The 19,954-nt window shown below is 22.8% G+C and overlaps 2 protein-coding genes across 5 annotated transcripts; one reads left to right on the forward strand and one right to left on the reverse strand.

Moving 5' to 3' along the window:
* Positions 1-690: 690 nt before the first annotated feature.
* On the reverse strand, positions 691-13,671 carry LOC127282604 (WAS/WASL-interacting protein family member 1-like). Of its 3 annotated transcripts, none has more exons than XM_051306960.1 (5): positions 13,329-13,671; positions 12,434-12,620; positions 9,335-9,642; positions 5,978-6,608; positions 691-2,014 (listed from the first exon to the last, which is right to left on the reverse strand). In XM_051306960.1, the coding sequence occupies exons 2-5, from the start codon at positions 12,585-12,587 to the stop codon at positions 1,896-1,898; spliced, it is 1,212 nt and encodes a 403-aa protein (XP_051162917.1). In that variant the 5' UTR covers positions 12,588-12,620; positions 13,329-13,671; the 3' UTR covers positions 691-1,895. The 3 variants fall into 3 exon arrangements, with proteins under 3 accessions (XP_051162917.1, XP_051162918.1, XP_051162919.1); XM_051306961.1 differs by lacking the exon at positions 13,329-13,671 and adding an exon at positions 13,108-13,317; XM_051306962.1 differs by lacking the exons at positions 691-2,014; positions 13,329-13,671 and adding an exon at positions 2,986-3,170 and having other exon boundaries at positions 12,434-13,316.
* Positions 13,672-14,126: 455 nt separating this feature from the next.
* Positions 14,127-19,653, forward strand: LOC127282603 (26S proteasome non-ATPase regulatory subunit 11). Of its 2 annotated transcripts, none has more exons than XM_051306959.1 (5): positions 14,127-14,269; positions 14,651-14,959; positions 17,283-17,677; positions 17,770-18,094; positions 19,318-19,653. In XM_051306959.1, the coding sequence occupies exons 2-5, from the start codon at positions 14,657-14,659 to the stop codon at positions 19,546-19,548; spliced, it is 1,254 nt and encodes a 417-aa protein (XP_051162916.1). In that variant the 5' UTR covers positions 14,127-14,269; positions 14,651-14,656; the 3' UTR covers positions 19,549-19,653. The 2 variants fall into 2 exon arrangements, with proteins under 2 accessions (XP_051162916.1, XP_051162915.1); XM_051306958.1 differs by lacking the exon at positions 14,127-14,269 and adding an exon at positions 14,417-14,562.
* Positions 19,654-19,954: the final 301 nt, after the last annotated feature.

The following is a 19,954-nucleotide window of genomic DNA, read 5'->3' on the forward strand; positions in this document are numbered from 1 at the left end:
AATTTTATGAACTTCCCTTTATGAAATTGCAATTGATAAATAATTTTTTTTTTTTTTTTAATAAAACTATATCTAATATTCGAGAAATTAAAATAATAAATTTTTAAATAAAAAATTTATTATTTACAAAACTTTAGAAAATGTTATTCTAAAATTTTAACTATCGTCAACTGAGGCTAGTATTTATTTATTTATTCAAGGTGTCTACTAATCGGGAAAAACCAGAAATTAGTCGGGAATTTTTTTTAATAATTTATCAATTTGTCTTGAAAAAATTATTTTTTACTTCAATAAATAACGAGAAACAATTTCAAAAATACTATGTAAGTTAATACCGAGTGCACCAATTTTCTTTATGGATATGTATAAATTGAAATTTTTGGTAATTTTATTTGTTTTATTTTTAAAAATTGGAAACAATTGTTGAATTTTATAAAATTTTTAATTGAAAAATAATTTTAAGATAATTGAATTTAGTCAATTTTCGTAGATATTTGTAGATTTATTCATGTTAACAAGAAAAAATAAATCGGGAAAAATTAGAAAATAATCGAAAATTTTGTTGAACGAAATTAGTAGACATTCTGTTATTATAAAAAAAAAGAAAAAAATGATAATGTACCTAAAATATATCTAAAAATATCAAATATTTGAAAGATATATTGATAAATAAAAACTGAGAACAACAGCTAAAATTATATAATGTATTATATTTTCAACAATATTACAAGATTATGCACACACGCTCGATTCGTGTCTTTCGAATTACATTAAAACATGTAAGACAGGAAAAATTAAGAGCATAACTGAAAAATCGTTTGGGACTAAAAATTAAAAATATTAAATACAATATTTGTTAAAACAGGTAAAAAAAAGGAAGATTAACACAAAAAAAAAAATTAGAATACATTTATGTTTATAATAGTGTTAATACTTTAAAACAGAATGACTTTTGTAAATTGTCTTTTGGCAATTTAATAAATTTCTCATTCCCGAGGTTTTTGATTATTTTCATTATTATTATTATCATTATTATTATAATTATTATTATAATTACTATTTAAAAAAATGAAACGAAAAAAAAAATAGTTTAATTTCTGTCTTATCGAAATGCATCGTGCATATCATCTTTCACATCTTGTATAAAGTAAAATCTTCCATTTCAGTGCACCGTGTGCATAACAATATAGGTCTGTCCTTATAACATAGGAAAGAAAACTATTTTCCCTCGTCTAAAAGACTTTTTTTTTTATCATTTTCTTATTTTTTTTTTTTATAAACAAGGAGCGTGAGAATAAATTGACTTTCAATCGCTTTTTACTTTCATCTTTCTCCGTAGAGGAAATTTAGTTTTTATTATTTTTTATTTCCTTTTTTTTCTCTTCTTTAACAAAGAAAATTATTTTTCGATTTTATTTAGCGATTGAAGAAAATAAAATTCTAAGAAACTAATTTTCATTTAGCATTTTTTTTTCTAATACTCCATAACATCGAGGATACAAATTAAAAATGCCTGAATTTTTTTTTTTTTTTTGATATGGATAAAGAGACAAAGATATGCATTTAATAGAAAATACTGAGATGGGATGAATTTATTTTTCCTTTTTTTGTTTTTTGCCATTTTTTTTTTTTTTAAACAACGAGGAAGGAAAGTTTTCTAACTATAGTTTGTTGTAACTTTGATGCCTAGGTCCTTATTTATTTTACTCCGTATTCTTTGTTACTCACTTTTCTTAAAATTTGGCAATGTTTTAAGAACATTATTAATTATTAATTAATTATATATTTATATAATATAAGCTAACTAGGCGACTCATAAATAAGAACGAGATATCACGTAGATTAAAAATTGGGTCTCTTTTTCTTTTTTCTGTTTTTTTTTTTTTCTCTCTCTCTCAACATGCTGATGAAGCCGCATTCTGTTGCCACTGTTTACCCCCAGATTTTAATGGGGCCATCGAACTTGGGGCAGGTGCCGTTCGTTGCGGTGGTGGTGGAGCTTGTTGTTTGGATGCTGTAATTTTTCAAAATATCTCATTTAACCACCAAAATTTGTTTTCTTTTTTTACAGCCATTAATAATATATAGAGAGAAAAACCAAGATAAGTAACCATGCCGTATGCAAAAAAAACTTATCAAAAATCCCATGCGATCTCAAAAACAGGGCAGCAGTCTGGATTAAATATTTAGTTAGGCAGTGTATGTATATGTGTGTGTGTGTGTTTTTTTCCTCTTAATTAAGCATTTGAAAATACAACTAAAGCGTGCTAAAAATTTTTGTTTTTCTCATATCAGAGCATTATTTATGATTATTTCCGTCAATGTTTTTAATGTCCTCAAAAAAAAAAATTCTTAAAAAAAACGATTTTTTATTAAATTTTTGTGATAAATTTTCAAAAATTATACAGATAAGATAAATATATTAAAAAATTTTACCGAGAAGTATGGGAAAATTTAAAAAAAAAAAAAAAAAAATTAATAAAAAAATAATTTTGTTTTCGACAATTGAGGAGGAATTTTTCAAAAGCTGATAAATCTATATTTTGTCATTTCGAGAAATTTAAACAAATATTTTTTGGATTTAAGATGTTTTTTGTTTGTGATAAAATTCCATTATAATTAGGGAATTTAAAGATTTTGGCTATTTTCTCCAATAAAAAAAAAAAAAAAAAAATTACAAATCATCTAGATTAGGCCCAAATGTTTTTAAAATTGAAAATTCTTTGATAATAAATTTTTTTTTTTTTTTTTTCATAAATTCAACTTTGACAAATCGATTCGTAATGTCCTTAATATCTTAAATCTGTGTTTATTTCAATTTTTTTGAAAAATTGCTCCTCATTTTTGATAATTGATTATTTTTTATCAAAAGAATGTTAATACATTTTTTTATTCTTTGATAAAAATTAATCAATTATAAAAGAAAGAAAAAAACTGGAACAGAATTTCAATTTTCAAGGTCATTAAGAAAAAAAAAAGACAACAAAAATCTTAAAATGGTATTAATTTCTTTGGAATTTAATCACAAGAACACTTTTTTAAAGTTTATAAACAAAATAATAATAAATAAATTAATTGCTTAACATAAAGTGACAAAAATTTAAATCTATATTATATATATATATAATAAATTATTTATGTTCCTTAAAGAAGGACCCACTCTTCCATATCTGTAAAAAAAAAATAATAATAAACAAAATTTATAGCTCTTGTAAATTTCTAATAAATATACACAGAGGAAAACCTTTTAAAATTTATCCGCAAATTAATTATTATCGTGAAAGAATTAAACATGAAATTAACAGAATGTAAATATTATATTGCGAATTATGAGAATTCTATACCCAAGAAATCAAGAAAATTAATCAAGAGAACCAGAAAAAGATTACAACGCTGAAATTCACGATTGTAAAATAAATTTTCTTTGCAAATGGAAAATTATAAAATTTATCTGAAAATATTTTTATTTTTTTTATAATTTGTTGACTAATAAACATTGCAAGAAATATCTTTGAGACGAAAATTCAGGGAATTTTTTATTTAAAAAAAAAAACAGTTATAAAAAAACTGATAATTAAAACCAATTAATGTGCAAAATAATTAATTTACATCTATTCGGATAATTTGAAACTTAAATCGATTAGTCTTTAGATAGATTGAAATTTCATTGATTTTAAGTTTCGATCAATTGAATTTGCATTTGATTAAAATTTTAATGAATAAATTTGTTTTGATCAATAAAAATACTAGAATAATTGATTAAAAATAATGTCACTTAGGAATTGAAATTAAATTGAAATTTGCGAATCGATTATAATTTGAAACAATTAAAATTAAATTAAATTAAAATTTTGATGAATTAAAATTATTGAAATTCAAATTAAAATTTAAATGTGGATAAATTGAATTTTTGATTGATTAAAATGAATTTAAATTTAAATAGATTTTAATTTTAATCAATTTAGTTATTTATAGAAAAAATGTAAATTTGTAATTTTTTATTCTGTAAATTAATATAAGCTCAGAAATGTTAAATAATAGTACTTTTTAAACTTGTGATTTTTTTTAACAACATTCATAAACTTAAATTAATGCTTCTTATATTGTAAATTAAATTGTTTTTCGAAATATTACATCCGCAAATTGAAAAAAAAGGTGAAAAAGGTAAAAAAAAAAATTATCAAAATAGATGAAATAGGTGACAAAGATCATTGATATTAAACATTGTGAAATTCAGTATTGTAAAAAAGATCAAAAAAACAAGAAAATACCCATGAAATACCAAAGAAAGTGACTACAAGAATTTCCTCTCTAAGTGATCAATAGCATTGAAATCAAGAAAATTATTATATGAATATTAAACAAATTTAAAAAAAAAATTCTACACATGATATACTCCACTTCAAATTAGAAATCCATCTGCAATTGCATCTCCGATTTTTTTGAAACATTCTTTTCTTTTAGTACTAATTGAGAATAGCTTTCATGATTTTTTTCAATTTTTTTTAGCAAGCAATTTTTTTTCATATTTGAAAAATTCATATCTTGTAAACGAGACAAATGAATTTCCCATTAAAAATCATTAATTAAAATTTTTATTTTCAAGTATATGTATTTTATTAGACGAATTTTTAATTGAATTAAAATTTGACAAATTTTCTTTTTATACGAATATTTATTTAATAAAATTTTTAGCCATTGAATTTTTGTTTGTCAGAATTTTTATTTTACTGTCATTTTTTTGACATGACTTTTTATTTTAAAAAAATTCAGAATTATTATTCAATATTGAATTTTATATGTGATTCGAATTTTTAAATGAGAGAAATTTCAATTCACCGGATTTTAATTTATTTAAATTTTGTTTGTACGAATTTTTAATTGATAGGTAGAATTTTTAAAACGATGAATTTTCATTCGTCTGAAATTACAAATTTTTCTTCACGAAATTCTATGATTTATCAATAATTTCTAGGTGATAAATTCGAGTCTTAGATACGAAAATTTAAAAAAAATTCCATGAAATTTTCATGTTTTTCAGGATTTATAGAAACCCTGTCCGATTTTATTGATAACTTTCTAATTGGTCAATTTTAAAAAATTACGCCGAAATCTTTCCTGTCGATTGCTTGTTCGGTCATTTGTAATTTTGGATAAATGAAAATTCGGCGTCGCAAAAATTCTATCAATTGAAAATTTGTACAAATTAAAATTCAATGAATTGAAAATTTCTGTCATTTCAAAATTCGAATCAGATAAAAATCAGTTGAATGAAAATTTTCTTACATTAAAATTCGTGTAAATTGAAATTATTTTAAATAATAAATCATATTTTTCAACGTTCCTCGAACAATAAATTTGTAAAATAAAAAATTTAATTATTTTTCGTGTAAAAAATATTTTTTTGTTTTTAATCAATTATTATAAACGTTGTAAACTTCACTGATGCGTGTAAAATAAATATTCTGACAAACAAAATTGCGATAGCTAAAAATTTTGCTACAAAAAGAAATTGAAAAAAAATCATGAATGTATCAGTATATTAAAAGAAAAAAAAAAAAGTTTCCAAATAATCGGAGATGTAATTGCATATGGAATTTAATAATTTGTTAATAATTTGCAATATATCGTATATAGAAGCAAAGAAAACTCCTATAAAACTAGTTTTAGAAATAGCTTCTATTTTCACTTATAGATTATTTGAAATAATCTTATTTGAAATATATATACAAAAGGAAGAATCTAGACACCAATATTTACCAAAAAAAAAAAAAATCGTGCGCATTGAAAAAACATGCGTAATGAAGAAAAAGGAAAAAAGAAATTTGAATTAGTGCAAAGAGAAAGAGAGCAATCATTTTAATAATGATCGAATTAATTTGTTTTTTTCTTTTCTAAACATCAAAAGTAGAAGATGTATGACGTTTAAGTGTGAGATTGATTAAAGATTGACGAAGGCTTTGCATTTTGTCCTCACCGACTAATTTACTATTGTAGACCTTGGGACATCCTGTAAAGGGTTCGGGTGACGGGAACTCGGCAATCGAATGAAACAGATGGGAAAACCTTGCTTCTAAATCAATTGATATTGGCTGACCATTTTTAATTGATGAGCCACGTGTGGGAGGTGTGGGTGGAGGTGGTGGCGCTATCCTTTGATGTGTGGGACCGGCCGTTGCACGATGAGGAAGTGGAGGTGGTGGTGGCGGTATACTTGGCGCTGTCACAGGAACACGCGTTGGCGGTGGCGGTGCTGCTCTCATTGTTGTTATTGTTGTTGTACTACTTGCTCTCGATATTGGCGGCGATGGCGGTCTGACAATTGGTGGTCGTAGAATTCGTCTCTGTTGCATTTCCGTGACATTGAGACAATCCTGCGATTGATGAAGTGACGAGGGATTTGGCGCTAAAACAGGCAATGAACGTGGTAATCGCATACTTTGCGCCCTTGCAACTGTTCCCGCTGTGAGACTTAATTTTTTCGGTGGTGGCGATGGTTTTTTTGGTGCCGCAATCGTTGGCGGCGGTGGTCGCGGTGCATGACTCAATTTTCCAAAACCCTTTTGACCATCCGTTGTGTTGCTTAATGTTGAATCTGCATTCGTCAACTGTAATTATAATTTTAGAGTTTTTATTTGAAATTTTTTTTTAAATACAATTGAATATTTAAAGAAATTTTAAAATTATTAAAAAGTAATTGAACTTCATCAAAATTTAATTATTTAGAACATATTTCAGTTGAAAATTCTCTAAAATTCAATTATTGTTTGAAGTTTGTAAAAAAAAATTTCATTAATTTGAATTTATAAATGTTTCAATTAAAAATCTCCTGAAATTCAATATTGCTTCTCAAAATTTTAAATCAAACTCTTGAAAATTTAATTATTTATAAAATTTTAATTAAAATCTTCTAAAATTAAATTATTCTACAAATTCGACTAAAATGACATTTTTTTCTTTCAAAAGTCGATCCAAGACCTACAGTTATGAAAATGTAAGACAATAATTTTTAGAAGCAAAAGTTTGAATTGAAAATTTCAAAAATTATAATTTTAATAGCATTTTTAGAAATTTGATATTTTTCCAGTACTTTTCATAAAATTCCCCGACTTTTTCCTGACCGGGGCAACCATGAATTAGTTAATAAATACAGACCTCGGATCGACTTTAAAGTAAAAAAAAAAAGTCGTTTTAGTCGATTTACATTCCCAAAAAAAGGTCGAAAAAGTACATTTTCTTTTATTTTAATTAAATTTAATTAGTAAATAAATATTTTACTTTAAATAACTAATGTTACTATTAAATTCATTATATTAATTTCTTATTAAAAAAATATTATCAAGAAAATTTATTTCAAATATTTCAGAATCGAACTAAGACAAATTTTCAAAATTTTAATTAAGTAGAATAAATTTCTAAAAATAATTTTAAAGTTTAATTTAAAAGATTTTTTGAAATTCGATTTAATCAATTTATTTGAATTAAAAATTTGACATAGTTTTGTTTTTGTTTTTTTTAAGAATTTTGGAAAAGTAACAGTTGAAATATTTAGAAATAATTTAATAAATTATAAAATAAATAAATAAAATCATTAAATTTTTTTGAATTGAAAAAAATAGCAAATAATTTTAGATAATCCTTTTGAAATTAATTGATTTTACGAAGATTTAGAATTTAGATTTTTTGTAGTAATTGAATTTCAAAAGATTTTAAGGTGAAAATTTTTAAAAAGAATTAAATTTTTATAAAGGTTATTTAAATTGAAATTTTTAAAAATAATTGAATTTTCAAAAATTTTGAATTCATAGTTATGAAAATAATTAAACTTTAATGCCCTTTAATGGTTTTATAACCATGGAATATTTTTGATGCAAATAAATAAATAAAAAAAAAAAAATTTCAAGTGATTTTTAGTTGAAATTTTTTTTGATTTCTTTTGAGGGAACATTTATTTGTAATTGCAGACAAAAATTGAACTTTAAAAGTTTTTAACTGAAAAATACTTTTAGATAATTCAATTTTCAATTGAATTTCGATTATAAAAATCATTAAAAAATAATTAAATTTCGAATGAGTTATAGTTGAAATTATTATTAAATTTCAGAAAGTTTTAGATGGAAAATTTTTGAAATAATTAAATTTTATAAGGTTTAAAATTGAAATTTATGAAAATAATTGAATATCAAGTGATTTTTAATTAAAATTTTTGATATTTTTATTTTCGGTTTTTTTTTTAAATTTTAAACAATAATTATTGAATTTCGTAAAATTGTTAATTGTAAAATAGTTTAAGATAATTAAATTTATGAAAAATTTCATTAAAATCATTGAAAATAAATAATAATTAAGAGGAGAATTATAGTTAAAATTTTGTTAAATAATTGAAATAAAGAAGATCTGTATTGTATACAAAAAAAATGTATTTGAATTAAAAATTTTTGTAAAAAGTGTCAAAAAAAATTGAAAAAAGTGTTCCGGACCACCTAAACATTTTTTTTAATTCCACTTTTTTTTGTATAAAAAACAAAAAAAAAATGAGATTAAAAAAAAAAGTTCAATGGGTCCAGAAAATAAAAATCACCCTGTATAACTTTCTGATAAAATATTTGAATTTTTGTATTTAGGATTTAGAAAAAAAATTTATTAATTTACAAATTTTGTAATGTAGAATTTAAAATTTAGGAAAAATTGAAATTTCAACTTTTTTCCACAATTTTTAATATTTTTCATCTCCATTTTTTTTTTTTTTTTTTTTTTTACACTTTTCGTATAATTTTGAACACACAATTGTATGGATTTTAAAAATGTTTTCTTTTTCAAAAAATTAAATTTTTTAAATTCAAAATATAATTAAAAGAGAAAGTCCCAATTTTTTTTTGTCAAAGTAGTCTAAAAATTGAAATATCATTAATGAAAGATTTAAAAAATGCAAAGTGTATACGAAAAAGTTAACGTAAATTTAAAGTTTTTTTTTTTCAAGTCGATTTCTTTTGGACGATTTGCAAGTTTTCAAAGTTGATTGGGTCACACTATTAATGACAATTTATCGTTTACATAAAGTATTATTCAAACTTTTGGTATATTATTATTTTTTTTCTTCAGAAAATTGAATAATAGAAACAATGGATAAAAAAAAATGATTGTTAATCTACGTTAGATAAGATATAGAAATGATTGATGGTTATTATATTGACAGTGAGAAAGAGAGATAGATGTGATTCACGTGGTAATTATTATTAAATAAAGAGAAGTGATTCAGGATTTTAGAGAATATATATATGTTCGTGAGAAAAGTGAATTTTTCTTTTTTTTTTTCTTTAATTATTATATTCACCTGTGGTTTCTGCGTGATTGGTGGCGGCACAGGTGGCGGACCTCGTTTCACACTTGGAATTGTATGAGTGCTATGAGCATTATTGCTACTAGTATTATTTACACTATTTCCATTGCTTCTTTCCTCTAAATTTCCCCTCAGTCCAGTGGGTTTTAGTTTTGGCATTCCCCCAGCAAAAAGGCCACCAAGTCCCGCTGGACTTCCATTGCTAATGCTGCTACTGCTGCTGATATTACTCGTTACATTGGAATTCGAATTATTATTTCCTCCAATGCTCGATGAATTTGAATTTGCTACTTTTATTTTTCCTGAAAAATTAATTCACAATTAAATAAGAGACTTTTATTCATTCTAAGAAAACAATATATTGTAAAATTATTAATTAAGAAAGAATCTATTTGTTTTTCTTATTTTGTTATCTATTATTAAATAAAGTCAAAATAATAATAATAATAATAATAATATTAGACGAAGATATGCAAAAGTTTGATTTAAAGTTATAAAATTTAATTACATCTTATACTTGCGTGTATAAGAGGAAAAAACCCATCAACAGATATTTATAATTGTTTATACCTGCTATTAATTGTAAAAATTTTGTTAGTTAAATTATGAACATTGAATAGTGAACTTGAAATATAATATTATTCTATATATATTTTTTCTTTCATTTAATTTCGATACTTTTCAATCGAATTGAATAAAGGCAAAATTTTCAGGAAATTTGAGTAAAAAATTTAAATTTTGAACCATTTTAAGGTCACGGATTGACATTAAGGCACAAAAAAAGTCGTTTTAGTCGATTTATATTCGAAAAAAGTTGATTTTTTTTATTTTAACAAAATTGAATTGGTTTATCAATATTTTACTTTAAATAATTAATATTAATTAATATTAATTTTATTAATTCTGTAATGTGAATAATTCTATAATGAATATTATCAAGAAAATTTATTTCGAATATTTCAAAATCGAACTAATTGTAAGAAAAATTTTCAAAATTTTATTTAAGTAGGACAAATTTCAAAAAAAAAAAAAAAATTTCTAAATGTTCAATTTTTATAATTTTTTCAAGTCTGATTTAAGCAATTTATCCGAATTTAAAATTTTGTCATAGTTTTTAGTTTTGATAATTAAAAAAATTTTAATTAATTTTTTTTTTAAATTAATTTTCAGACAATAATTAAATTTTACAGAACTGAAAATAATTTATCAAATAATTGTAGATAACATTTTTTAAAAGTAATTGAATTTTCAAAGATTTATAAATTTTGATTTTCTGAAATTAATTTAACTTCAAGTAAAATAATCATTAAATCATTAAAAATAATAGAATTTCAAGAGAGTTATAATTGAACTAATTAAATTTCAAAAATTTTTAGAAATAATTAAATTTTAGAAGTTTTTAAATTGAAATTTTTGAAAATAATTATATTTCAAAAGATTGTGTTAAATTTCAGATAATAATAAATTATAATAAGAAAAATTTCTATTGATGAAGAATAAATTATAAATCACATACAAAAATTGAACTTCAAAATTTTTTTAATTGAAAAATGCTTTCAGATAATTGCATTTTTGTAGAATATTATAAGAATCATTAAAAATAATTGAAATTTTTGCAAATAATTCAATTTCAAGTGATTTTTATTTTAAAATTTTTGGTAATTTTTTTTTTTCAAATTATAAACAATTATTAAATTTCATTAAAAATTTTAATTGAAAAATAGTTTAAGATAATTGAATTTGTGAAGAATTTTATTAAAATTATTAAAAATAATTAATTTAGTGATGAATTTTAGTTAAAAATTTGTTAAATAATTAAAATAAAGATGATCTGAAGAAGATCTGCATTGTATACTAAAAAAAAACATAGTTTGTTTAATTTTTTTTTTAAAATGTTAAAAAAAGTCGAAAAAGTCGCATTTTATTAAAATAAGTCGAAAAAAAGTCGTATAATCTAAGGCCTGACCATTAAAAATTGCATTTTTGAATAAAAATCACAATTTTTCTAAAAGTAGAAAAATAATTTCGATATTTTTACTAAAAAGAAATTTTGAAATTAAAATTCATTTATAAAAATACATTTAATTATATGACTGAATTAATTTGATTCTTTTTTGATTTTTTCTTTCACTGTAATTAGTACAATAATATTTAAAATTTTTATTTTTGTATTTAAATATAAAATAAAAACAAAAATTTATATCATTTTAATAAACCATAAACTATTCCATGAAATTCAATAAGCAAAATATGTGGAGCACACTACAATTCTTATTGGATTATAACTTTATGAGCTTCATAAGTAGCATTGTTTTTATCATTTACAGAAAGTAACACAGATTTAATAAATAAAATTACAAGATATCATCTTGAGAATATTTCTCTATTATTCCAAATTCCGTTATAATTATTTATAAATAAAGAAACTGTTTTTATTTTTTTTAAAAAAAAAACATTTTTTTACTTTATTTTTTTAATAAATAAATAAAAAAAATTCCAATAAATAAATTTACAATTAAAAATTAAAATCAGTTAATTTATGTATATTATATTTGTGAAATAAATTTCTCTCTAAAATAAATAAACATTAGTAACAAAAAACAAAAGAAGAATTTAAAATTATAAATTTATTAATAAAGCTCTTTTCTTTAATTGAAAAAATAAAATTATGAAATAAGATTAGAAACTGTTTACGTTTTTCCTGTAAATATTACATGCGACCTTTCATCGCACACACATAAATGTCGAATTGATAAACAAACAGCTAATCAGAAGGAATTTATTGTTAACAATGCGATTTACTCATATATATATATATATATATATATTCTCAACAAGTTTTTAAACAAAAAATGCTTCCAACACATTTTTTAATAAAATAATTGTTTTGAAAAAAAAAAATTAAAACAAAAAGAAAATCAAAGCAAATTTCAAAACAAATTTAAGAAAAATATTTAAAAACAAATTAAAGAAAAAATTAATTTGAAAGTACAAAAGATAAAAAAAAATAAGTGATAAATTTCTCGCTTTCTCCACGAAATGCGGATATTATGATTAAAAAAAAAAAAAGATAGATAAATATGTATTAAATACCACTAATTGCTGGTGCACTTTTGTCATTAGTGACAGTTTTTTTCAATGTTTTTCCACTTCTAATTGATTGAAGCAATTGGTTTCTGCCTTGATCTCCAGATGTAGAATTCGTTAAGCTGAATCCAGGAGGTGGTGGAGGCGGTGGAGCAGGCATTTTTATTATTTTGTTTTTTTTAACTAAAAACTCCTGCAATCACACAACACAAATAACAAACAATTATAAGAAATTTTTGTGCATCAAGAAACACAAAACAAAAAAAGAAAACATGTCATATGTATATAATTCCGGCACTATAACCAACACATACATATGAGTCACAATGAGTCAGAAAATATTGCAAATGTGTGATGTATATTTATCTAATCGCGAAATGTATGTCCAAAAATAAAAAAAAGAAAAAAGTATAATTTCCTGTTAGAAACACTTTCAATAGAATAATAATAAAAGAAGAAGGCGTGTGAATCGACAAATATACGGTTGGTGTGTATATATATATACAAATGAGATTAACGAGAAGACCTTGGGGGGTCCATGCCCCCCGCACAGAAAAACTAGGTTAATGTACAGAAGTCCGACGACAAATTAGATTCACTCTCGCGCGAGAAATTTACCTCACAAAATGCACATAAAATCACTTATGGTCTTTCTATATGATTTCATTTGTATTATTTACCTTTGAAATAATTACAATTCACTGTACATGTTAACGCGACTTCTCGATTTCCGAACTACCGCTTTTTACGTTCTTTTCTTCTCACTGCAGGAGTGAGAGTGATGATGATTGCCTCTCTTTGCCAAGCATAACCTATTTCATTTCAGTAAAAACGCAGGTTCGCAAAATTCACGCGAGTCCTTGACTGTATATGCAATATGGAAAAAGAAATAAAATCTTACGTTTAATTAGCCATATTTCGATGAAATTGTTGATTCGACGACAAGGAGATATAGCCGACGCCTATTATAAAGGCACTTGGGCGCGAGTTCACAATGAATTTTAAAAGTTAAATTTGCCAATTATTTGCGACAAAAAAAAAAAAAAGAATGGAAATATCAAAATTTGAAAATTTTAGATTCAAAAAGAAAATTTGTATTTTTATTAGAATATATGACTAATTTTATTAAAACATTTCACTATAAAATAACTAATAACTGTCAAGAAAGTTTATTTATTTTATAATGCGAAGAGGAGAATTTATAGTGTTGAACTCTCCTTGTGCTTACTGTTACTCCTTCTTCTTCTTTTTGTTTAAATGGCCTCTTGTATATACAGGTAGCCAGTACTAAATTTTATTTCCAGTTAGATGTATGTAAATCCAGGTATGTGTATGTAAGTCAGATACAGCTATGTACATAGCTTACTGTTACTCCATTGCTGTCACTTTTGACGTTTACCTTCAAAAAATTAACGCGCATCCATTTTGCGCATAATGTTTATCAGCTGTCTTACTTTGTTTAAAATTTTGTTTGAAAGAAAAATAAATCTACCTATTAAATCTTTTTGGTTTTTTTTTTTTGATCTTTTTAATGAAATATTTAGAAAATTCAAAAAATTGCAACTAGGAAATATTTTTATTAAAAAATAAAGAATGACAACTGTTTTTTTTTTTTTTTTTTTTTTTTTTTAAATTTGACGCCATTTCTTTCCACGACTCCATTACAAAAACAACACCAACCAATCACAAATCGAGTTTAGATAAACTAACCTAAAAATTTAGTTTTCTACTTAATCTTTAGGAAGGTTGAGTTAATTTTTTTCGTCCAAAAAAATAAATTGTTTATAATTTGTATTTTATTAGAAAATAGTCAAGTTTTTGGGATTTTTATTTATTTCCAAGGTTTGTAGAAATTGAATAAAATTCTTTTATTTTTGGCAAATTAACGTAGAATATGATAAATTACATTAAATTTATGTCTTGATGCCCTTTACAAGTGACAGTAAATCGTTACAATGAGATTGAAAGTAAATTAACGCTGTTTCTCATCTTCGTCAGCATTTTTTTCTAAAGCATGACACGAGTTTTACAGTTGCTCGCAAAGAAAGAGAGAGAGAAATATTAAAGTGAAATCAAAGTGAATGAAAAAAATTTGACAAAACAATAAAGCAAAAAAGCAAAAAAAAATTAATTCTGTAAAACATTTTTTGAAAAGTTAATTTAATTTATCAAAAGAAAATTAGTGAATTTATTAATTAAGTTTGTATTTGTTTTATTTAAAAGAGAGAAATGGCCGGTGCAACGATGTTGGCGGTGTCTATGACAAATCGAAATGAAGGCATCAATCAGCTTAATGCAATTGTTTCCGATCCAAGTATCGCCGATGATGATGAGGATAATATTCGTATTAAGGAACAAGGCATCCTTCAATTGGGTGAACTTTATAAAAAAGAGGGAAAAGCTAAAGAATTAGCTGACCTTATCAAAGCAACTAGGCCTTTTCTTAGTCTCATCAGCAAGGCAAAAGCTGCCAAACTCGTCAGGTCCTTGGTCGACTTTTTCCTCGATTTAGAAGCTGGTATTGGTATTGAGGTAAAACAAATTTTTTTTTTTTTTTTTGCAATTGAATTTATATTTCTATTTATTTTGTTTTGCTATTCATATTCTATACAATTTTATATTTTTAATTTTAAAGAGAAAAATATAGAAAAAATTATAATTAAAAAAAAATATCTGGTTTAATTATATTTAAATTATTCAAAATTAGTTTTTTTTCCTATTCAAATTTATTGGATTGCAAAATTTTTAATTGAATTTATTGTTGAGAAATAATTTTTACAGACAAAATTTAAAATTTTAATATTGATGTTGAAAAATATAAATAATTCTTTGTTTAGACAATAGTTTATTTATAAAGTTTCGAGATTTTTTTAAAATAAATTCTTCAAATACTAAAAGTCATTAGAAATTTCGAGGTTAGAAAATCAATTTTTATAAATTTGCAAAAATTTATGTTTTGATACTATTGAAATATTTTTCTATAATATAGTGAAAGAAATGTTTATAATTTACAAATATTCTTCGTTTTTGATTTTAATTAATTGAAGTTAATTTCAGTTATTTTATTACTTGAAGGTGTAATTGCAATTATTTGTTTAATTTAATGTAATTTTAATGAATTTCATTGATTTAATAATCATTAAAGATAATCATTAAATTTCAAAAAAATAATTTTTTTTTACATTTTGGAGTAGAAAATCAACTTTTTTTTAAAAGAATTTTATTCTATATTCCGTTCTATTGAAACAAAATTTTAATTACAATAGCCAAAACTTTACACGTTTATACACATTCTATAGAATATTATATTTTAATTCCGAAGAAGAAATATAGAAAAAATTGAGATAAAAAAAAACACGTAAATTTGTTTAATAATATTTAAATTATCCAAGTTTAGTTTTTTTTTTGTATTAAAATTTATTGGGTTATAAAAATTCAATTGTTGCGAAATAATTTTTTATGTAAACAAAAAAAAATTTTAAATTTTAATAGACATGTTGAAAAACATTATTTATTTTATGAAAATTTTTTTTATTTATTTTATTAATTTATTTCATGAAAAATTATTTGTTTAAAAAAAAACAGTAAAGTTATTTATAATGTTTCATATTTTAAATAAATTCTTCAAATATACTAAAAGTCATTAGAAATTTTCGAGTTTATAAAAAAATTTTTTCTTAATTTGCAAAAGTTTTGTTATTTTTATACAATTTTATAATATTTTTCTAATATAGTGAAAGAAATAATTATAATTTGTAAATATTTTTCATTTTTGATTAACAATTTGTAAAGAAATATTATTTTGAATGGAAAATCCTCCTCTTTCGTCTCAAATATTTTTTGCAATGTTTATTGATCAAAAAATTATGAAAAACTTTTTTTTTGTAGATAAAAAATTTTATAATTTTCTGTTTAAAAAAATAATATTTGTTTTATGATCAAGAACGTTGTAAATTTCGTAGATTATTTTTATTTTGTAGGCCTCGAATTATACGACTTTTTCTGACTTTTTTTTTCGAAAATACGACTTTTTTCGACTTATTTTAATAAGATGCGACTTTTTTTTACTTTTTTTTACATTGAAAAAAAAAAATAATTTTTAACTAAATATGTCTTGTTTAAGTATAGAACTAACCAACTGAAATTTTTCTCTAAATAAATTTTTCTTTCAATAATTTTAATGTAATTCTTCATAAATTAAATTATCTTAAAATATTTTTCAATTAAAAATTTTTATGAAATTTAACAATTGTTTGCAATTTAAAAAAAAAAATCAGGAAATAAAATTACCAAAAATTTTCAATTTAAAACCTTTTAAAATTTAATTATTTTTAAAAGTTTCCATCTAGAACTTTTTGAAATTTAATAATTTCAATTATAACTCTTTCAAAATTCAATTATTTTTTTAATGATTTTTATAATATTCTTCAAAATATTCAATTATCTAAAAGTATTTTTCAATTAAAAACTGCTGAAATTCAATTTTCATCTATAATTTCTAATAAATTCTTTATCAACAGAAATCACAAAAAATTTCAATTAAAAATCACTTGAAGTATTGAAATTCAAAAATATGAATATTGTAAATCATTGAAAATTTAATTACTTTTAAAAAATGTTATCTAAAATTATTTGATAAATTATTTTTAATTCTGTAAAATTTAAATTATTGTCGGAAAATTAATTATTTATAAAAATTTTAACTATAATTCTAAAATTGAATTGTTTTTAGAATTTTTTTTTTTTTTCTAGTAATTTGTCCTACTTAATTAAAATTGAGGACTTAATAAAATTGATTTAATATCTAATAATATTAGTTATTTAAAATAAAAATGTCTTTTTTTTTAAATAATAGGTTCAACTATGCAAAGAATGTATAGAATGGGCAAAAGAGGAACGTCGAACATTTTTGCGACAATCATTGGAGGCAAGATTGATTGCACTTTATTTCGATACGGGAATGTTTAGCGATGCATTGCAATTGGGCTCGGCGCTTCTTAAGGAACTGAAAAAATTGGATGATAAACAATTACTCGTTGAAGTTCAACTTCTCGAGAGTAAAACTTATCATGCACTTAGTAATCTATCGAAAGCAAGGGCAGCATTGACTAGTGCACGTACAACAGCAAATGCCATTTACTGCCCACCAAAAATGCAAGCCGCACTTGATCTTCAATCGGGCATTTTACATGCAGCTGACGAACGAGATTTCAAGACTGCCTATTCCTATTTTTACGAAGCATTTGAAGGGTAAAATTTTTTATAATTATCGTTTAAATAAATAATATTTTCCATCAAGTTTCGATTTTCTAAACTTTTTTTTTTTTTCTTCTTATTGAAAGATATGACAGTGTGGAATGTCCAAAAGCATTGACCGCACTCAAGTATATGTTACTGTCGAAAATAATGTTACGAACACCAGAAGACGTTCAATCAATAATGTCAGGTAAATTGACGGTGAAATATGCGGGCAAAGATTTGGATGCAATGCGTTCAGTCGCTGATGCAAGTCATAAACGTTCATTAGCCGATTTTCAAGCCGCTGTTAAACAATATCGACAGGAACTCGAGGAGGATGTTATTGTTCGAGCTCATCTTGGATCACTATACGATTCAATGTTGGAACAAAATCTTTGTCGTATCGTCGAACCTTATTCGCGTGTGCAGGTAAATTTAATTGCATATTAATTAAAAAAATAATTGATTCAATTAAATGATAGAATTTAAAATTAAATTCAAAATGTTATTTTGTAGCATTAAATTGGAAAAATTAAATTTTTTATCTAAATTCTCTTATATACAAAGGGCAAAAATTCTCAAGTCCACATTAACGTTTATGATGTTGATTGAAACAAAATTTCAATTTAATTAATGGGGCGCATAATTGTCCGATAAAAATCATTAATTAGAATTTTCATTTTAAAGAATTTTATTAAAAATAATTATTTTTTAGACGAATTTTCCTTTTTTTTTCAAATTAGCAATTGATGGAATTTCTTTTTATACAAATTTTTACTTAACAAAAATTTTTAGCTACCGAATTTTTGTTTGGCAGAATTTTTATTTTACAGTCATTTAATTTTCATGACTTTTGTATTCAAGAAAATTTTAATTTAATCAATTTTTAATTTAGCAGAATTCTCATTCAATTAAATTTTATGTGATACGAATTTTTAAATGACAGAATTTTTAATTCACCGAATTTTAATTTGTTTGAATTTTTAAGACGCTAAATTTTCTTTTGTTCAAAATTACAAATGGCTGAAGAAATCAATCGACAGAATGATTTTGGCGCTATTTTAAAAATTGACCAATTTGAAAAAATTATCAAGAAAATTGTGATTGGTCAATTTTTAAAATTGCGCTGAAATAATTCTGTCGATTGTTTTTTTTTTTGGCTGTTTATAATTTCGGACAAATAAAAATTCAGCGTCTTTAGGACAAATTAAAATTCGGTGAATTGGAATTTCTGTCATTTAAAAATTCGAATCACATAAAATTCGATTGAATAAGAATTGTGTTAAATTAAAATACCTTTTTTTAAAATAAAAAGTCATGTAAAGAAAATGACTGTAAAATAAAATTTTTTTCCAAACAAAAATTAGGTAGCTAAAAATTTTATTATGAGGAAATTAGTATAACGGGAAAATCATTCAAATTTTAATTGAAAAATTGAAAATTTGTCTTAAAAATAATTATTTCTATTAAAATATTTTAAAATAAAAATTCTAATTAATGATTTTTATAATCATACGTCTCAATAAACTTAATTAAATTGCAGATATATTCAAAATATAGAAATAAAAATTTTATACTACTTTAATAATTATAGAAATTAGAAAATATAAAAATATATTTAATTTCTCTATTGAATTTTCTTTTTTTTTCAGGTGGCTCATATAGCTACATGCATATCATTACCAATCGCTCAAGTTGAAAAAAAATTGTCTCAAATGATACTCGATAAGAAATTAAAAGGTGTCTTGGATCAGGGCGAAGGTGTACTTATTGTTTTCGAAGATACGCCTCGCGATAAAACTTATGAAATAGCACTTGATACGATACACAGCATGGGAAAAGTTGTCGACACTCTTTATCAGAAAGCCAAGAAGCTCACCTAGCCTTATTTAATATAATTTTATATATAAAAAAAAAAACAAAACAAATCTATTATAATAATAATTATTATTATCGATTAGCTAACGTCATTAAAAACTATTAATTAATCGTGGTTTTTTCTTGACTAACTTGAGCTAATCCAAAAAAAAAAAAAAAAACAACAAAATAAACTCTCGCGTCAATTGTACTTTTTCTATTCGCGTACTTAATATGTTTTTAATCCTTCAAAAAAAAATAAATTAATTAAAAAAACCGCTTTTAAAAGTACATTTAGCTGAAATAATAATAATAATAATAATAATAATAATAATAATTGGATATCATCGTCTTTTCAAAATTAGAATTAAGTAAAAAAGTTAAAAATAAAATTTTAATTACTCAAGCGAGACTATTATGTATTATTTTATA

The sequence above is a fragment of the Leptopilina boulardi genome, unplaced genomic scaffold (assembly GCF_019393585.1).
Source record: "Leptopilina boulardi isolate dan_hultmark-lab unplaced genomic scaffold, ZJU_Lbou_2.1 LbouV2_300, whole genome shotgun sequence".
NCBI classification, from domain to species: Eukaryota; Metazoa; Arthropoda; class Insecta; order Hymenoptera; family Figitidae; genus Leptopilina; species Leptopilina boulardi.

Excerpts from the sequence above, each read along its gene's own strand:
- LOC127282604 (XM_051306960.1), bottom strand. The coding sequence starts at position 12,587 with ATGCCTGCTCCACCGCCTCCACCACCTCCTGGATTCAGCTTAACGAAT. Across the intron at positions 6,609-9,334 it reads CAATCACGCAGAAACCACAG|TTGACGAATGCAGATTCAAC; the intron begins GTGAATATAATA and ends TTATAATTACAG. Across the intron at positions 2,015-5,977 it reads CTACAATAGTAAATTAGTCG|CATCCAAACAACAAGCTCCA; the intron begins GTGAGGACAAAA and ends GAAAAATTACAG.
- LOC127282603 (XM_051306959.1), top strand. The coding sequence starts at position 14,657 with ATGGCCGGTGCAACGATGTTGGCGGTGTCTATGACAAATCGAAATGAA. Across the intron at positions 14,960-17,282 it reads AAGCTGGTATTGGTATTGAG|GTTCAACTATGCAAAGAATG; the intron begins GTAAAACAAATT and ends TTTAAATAATAG. Across the intron at positions 18,095-19,317 it reads AACCTTATTCGCGTGTGCAG|GTGGCTCATATAGCTACATG; the intron begins GTAAATTTAATT and ends TTTTTTTTTCAG.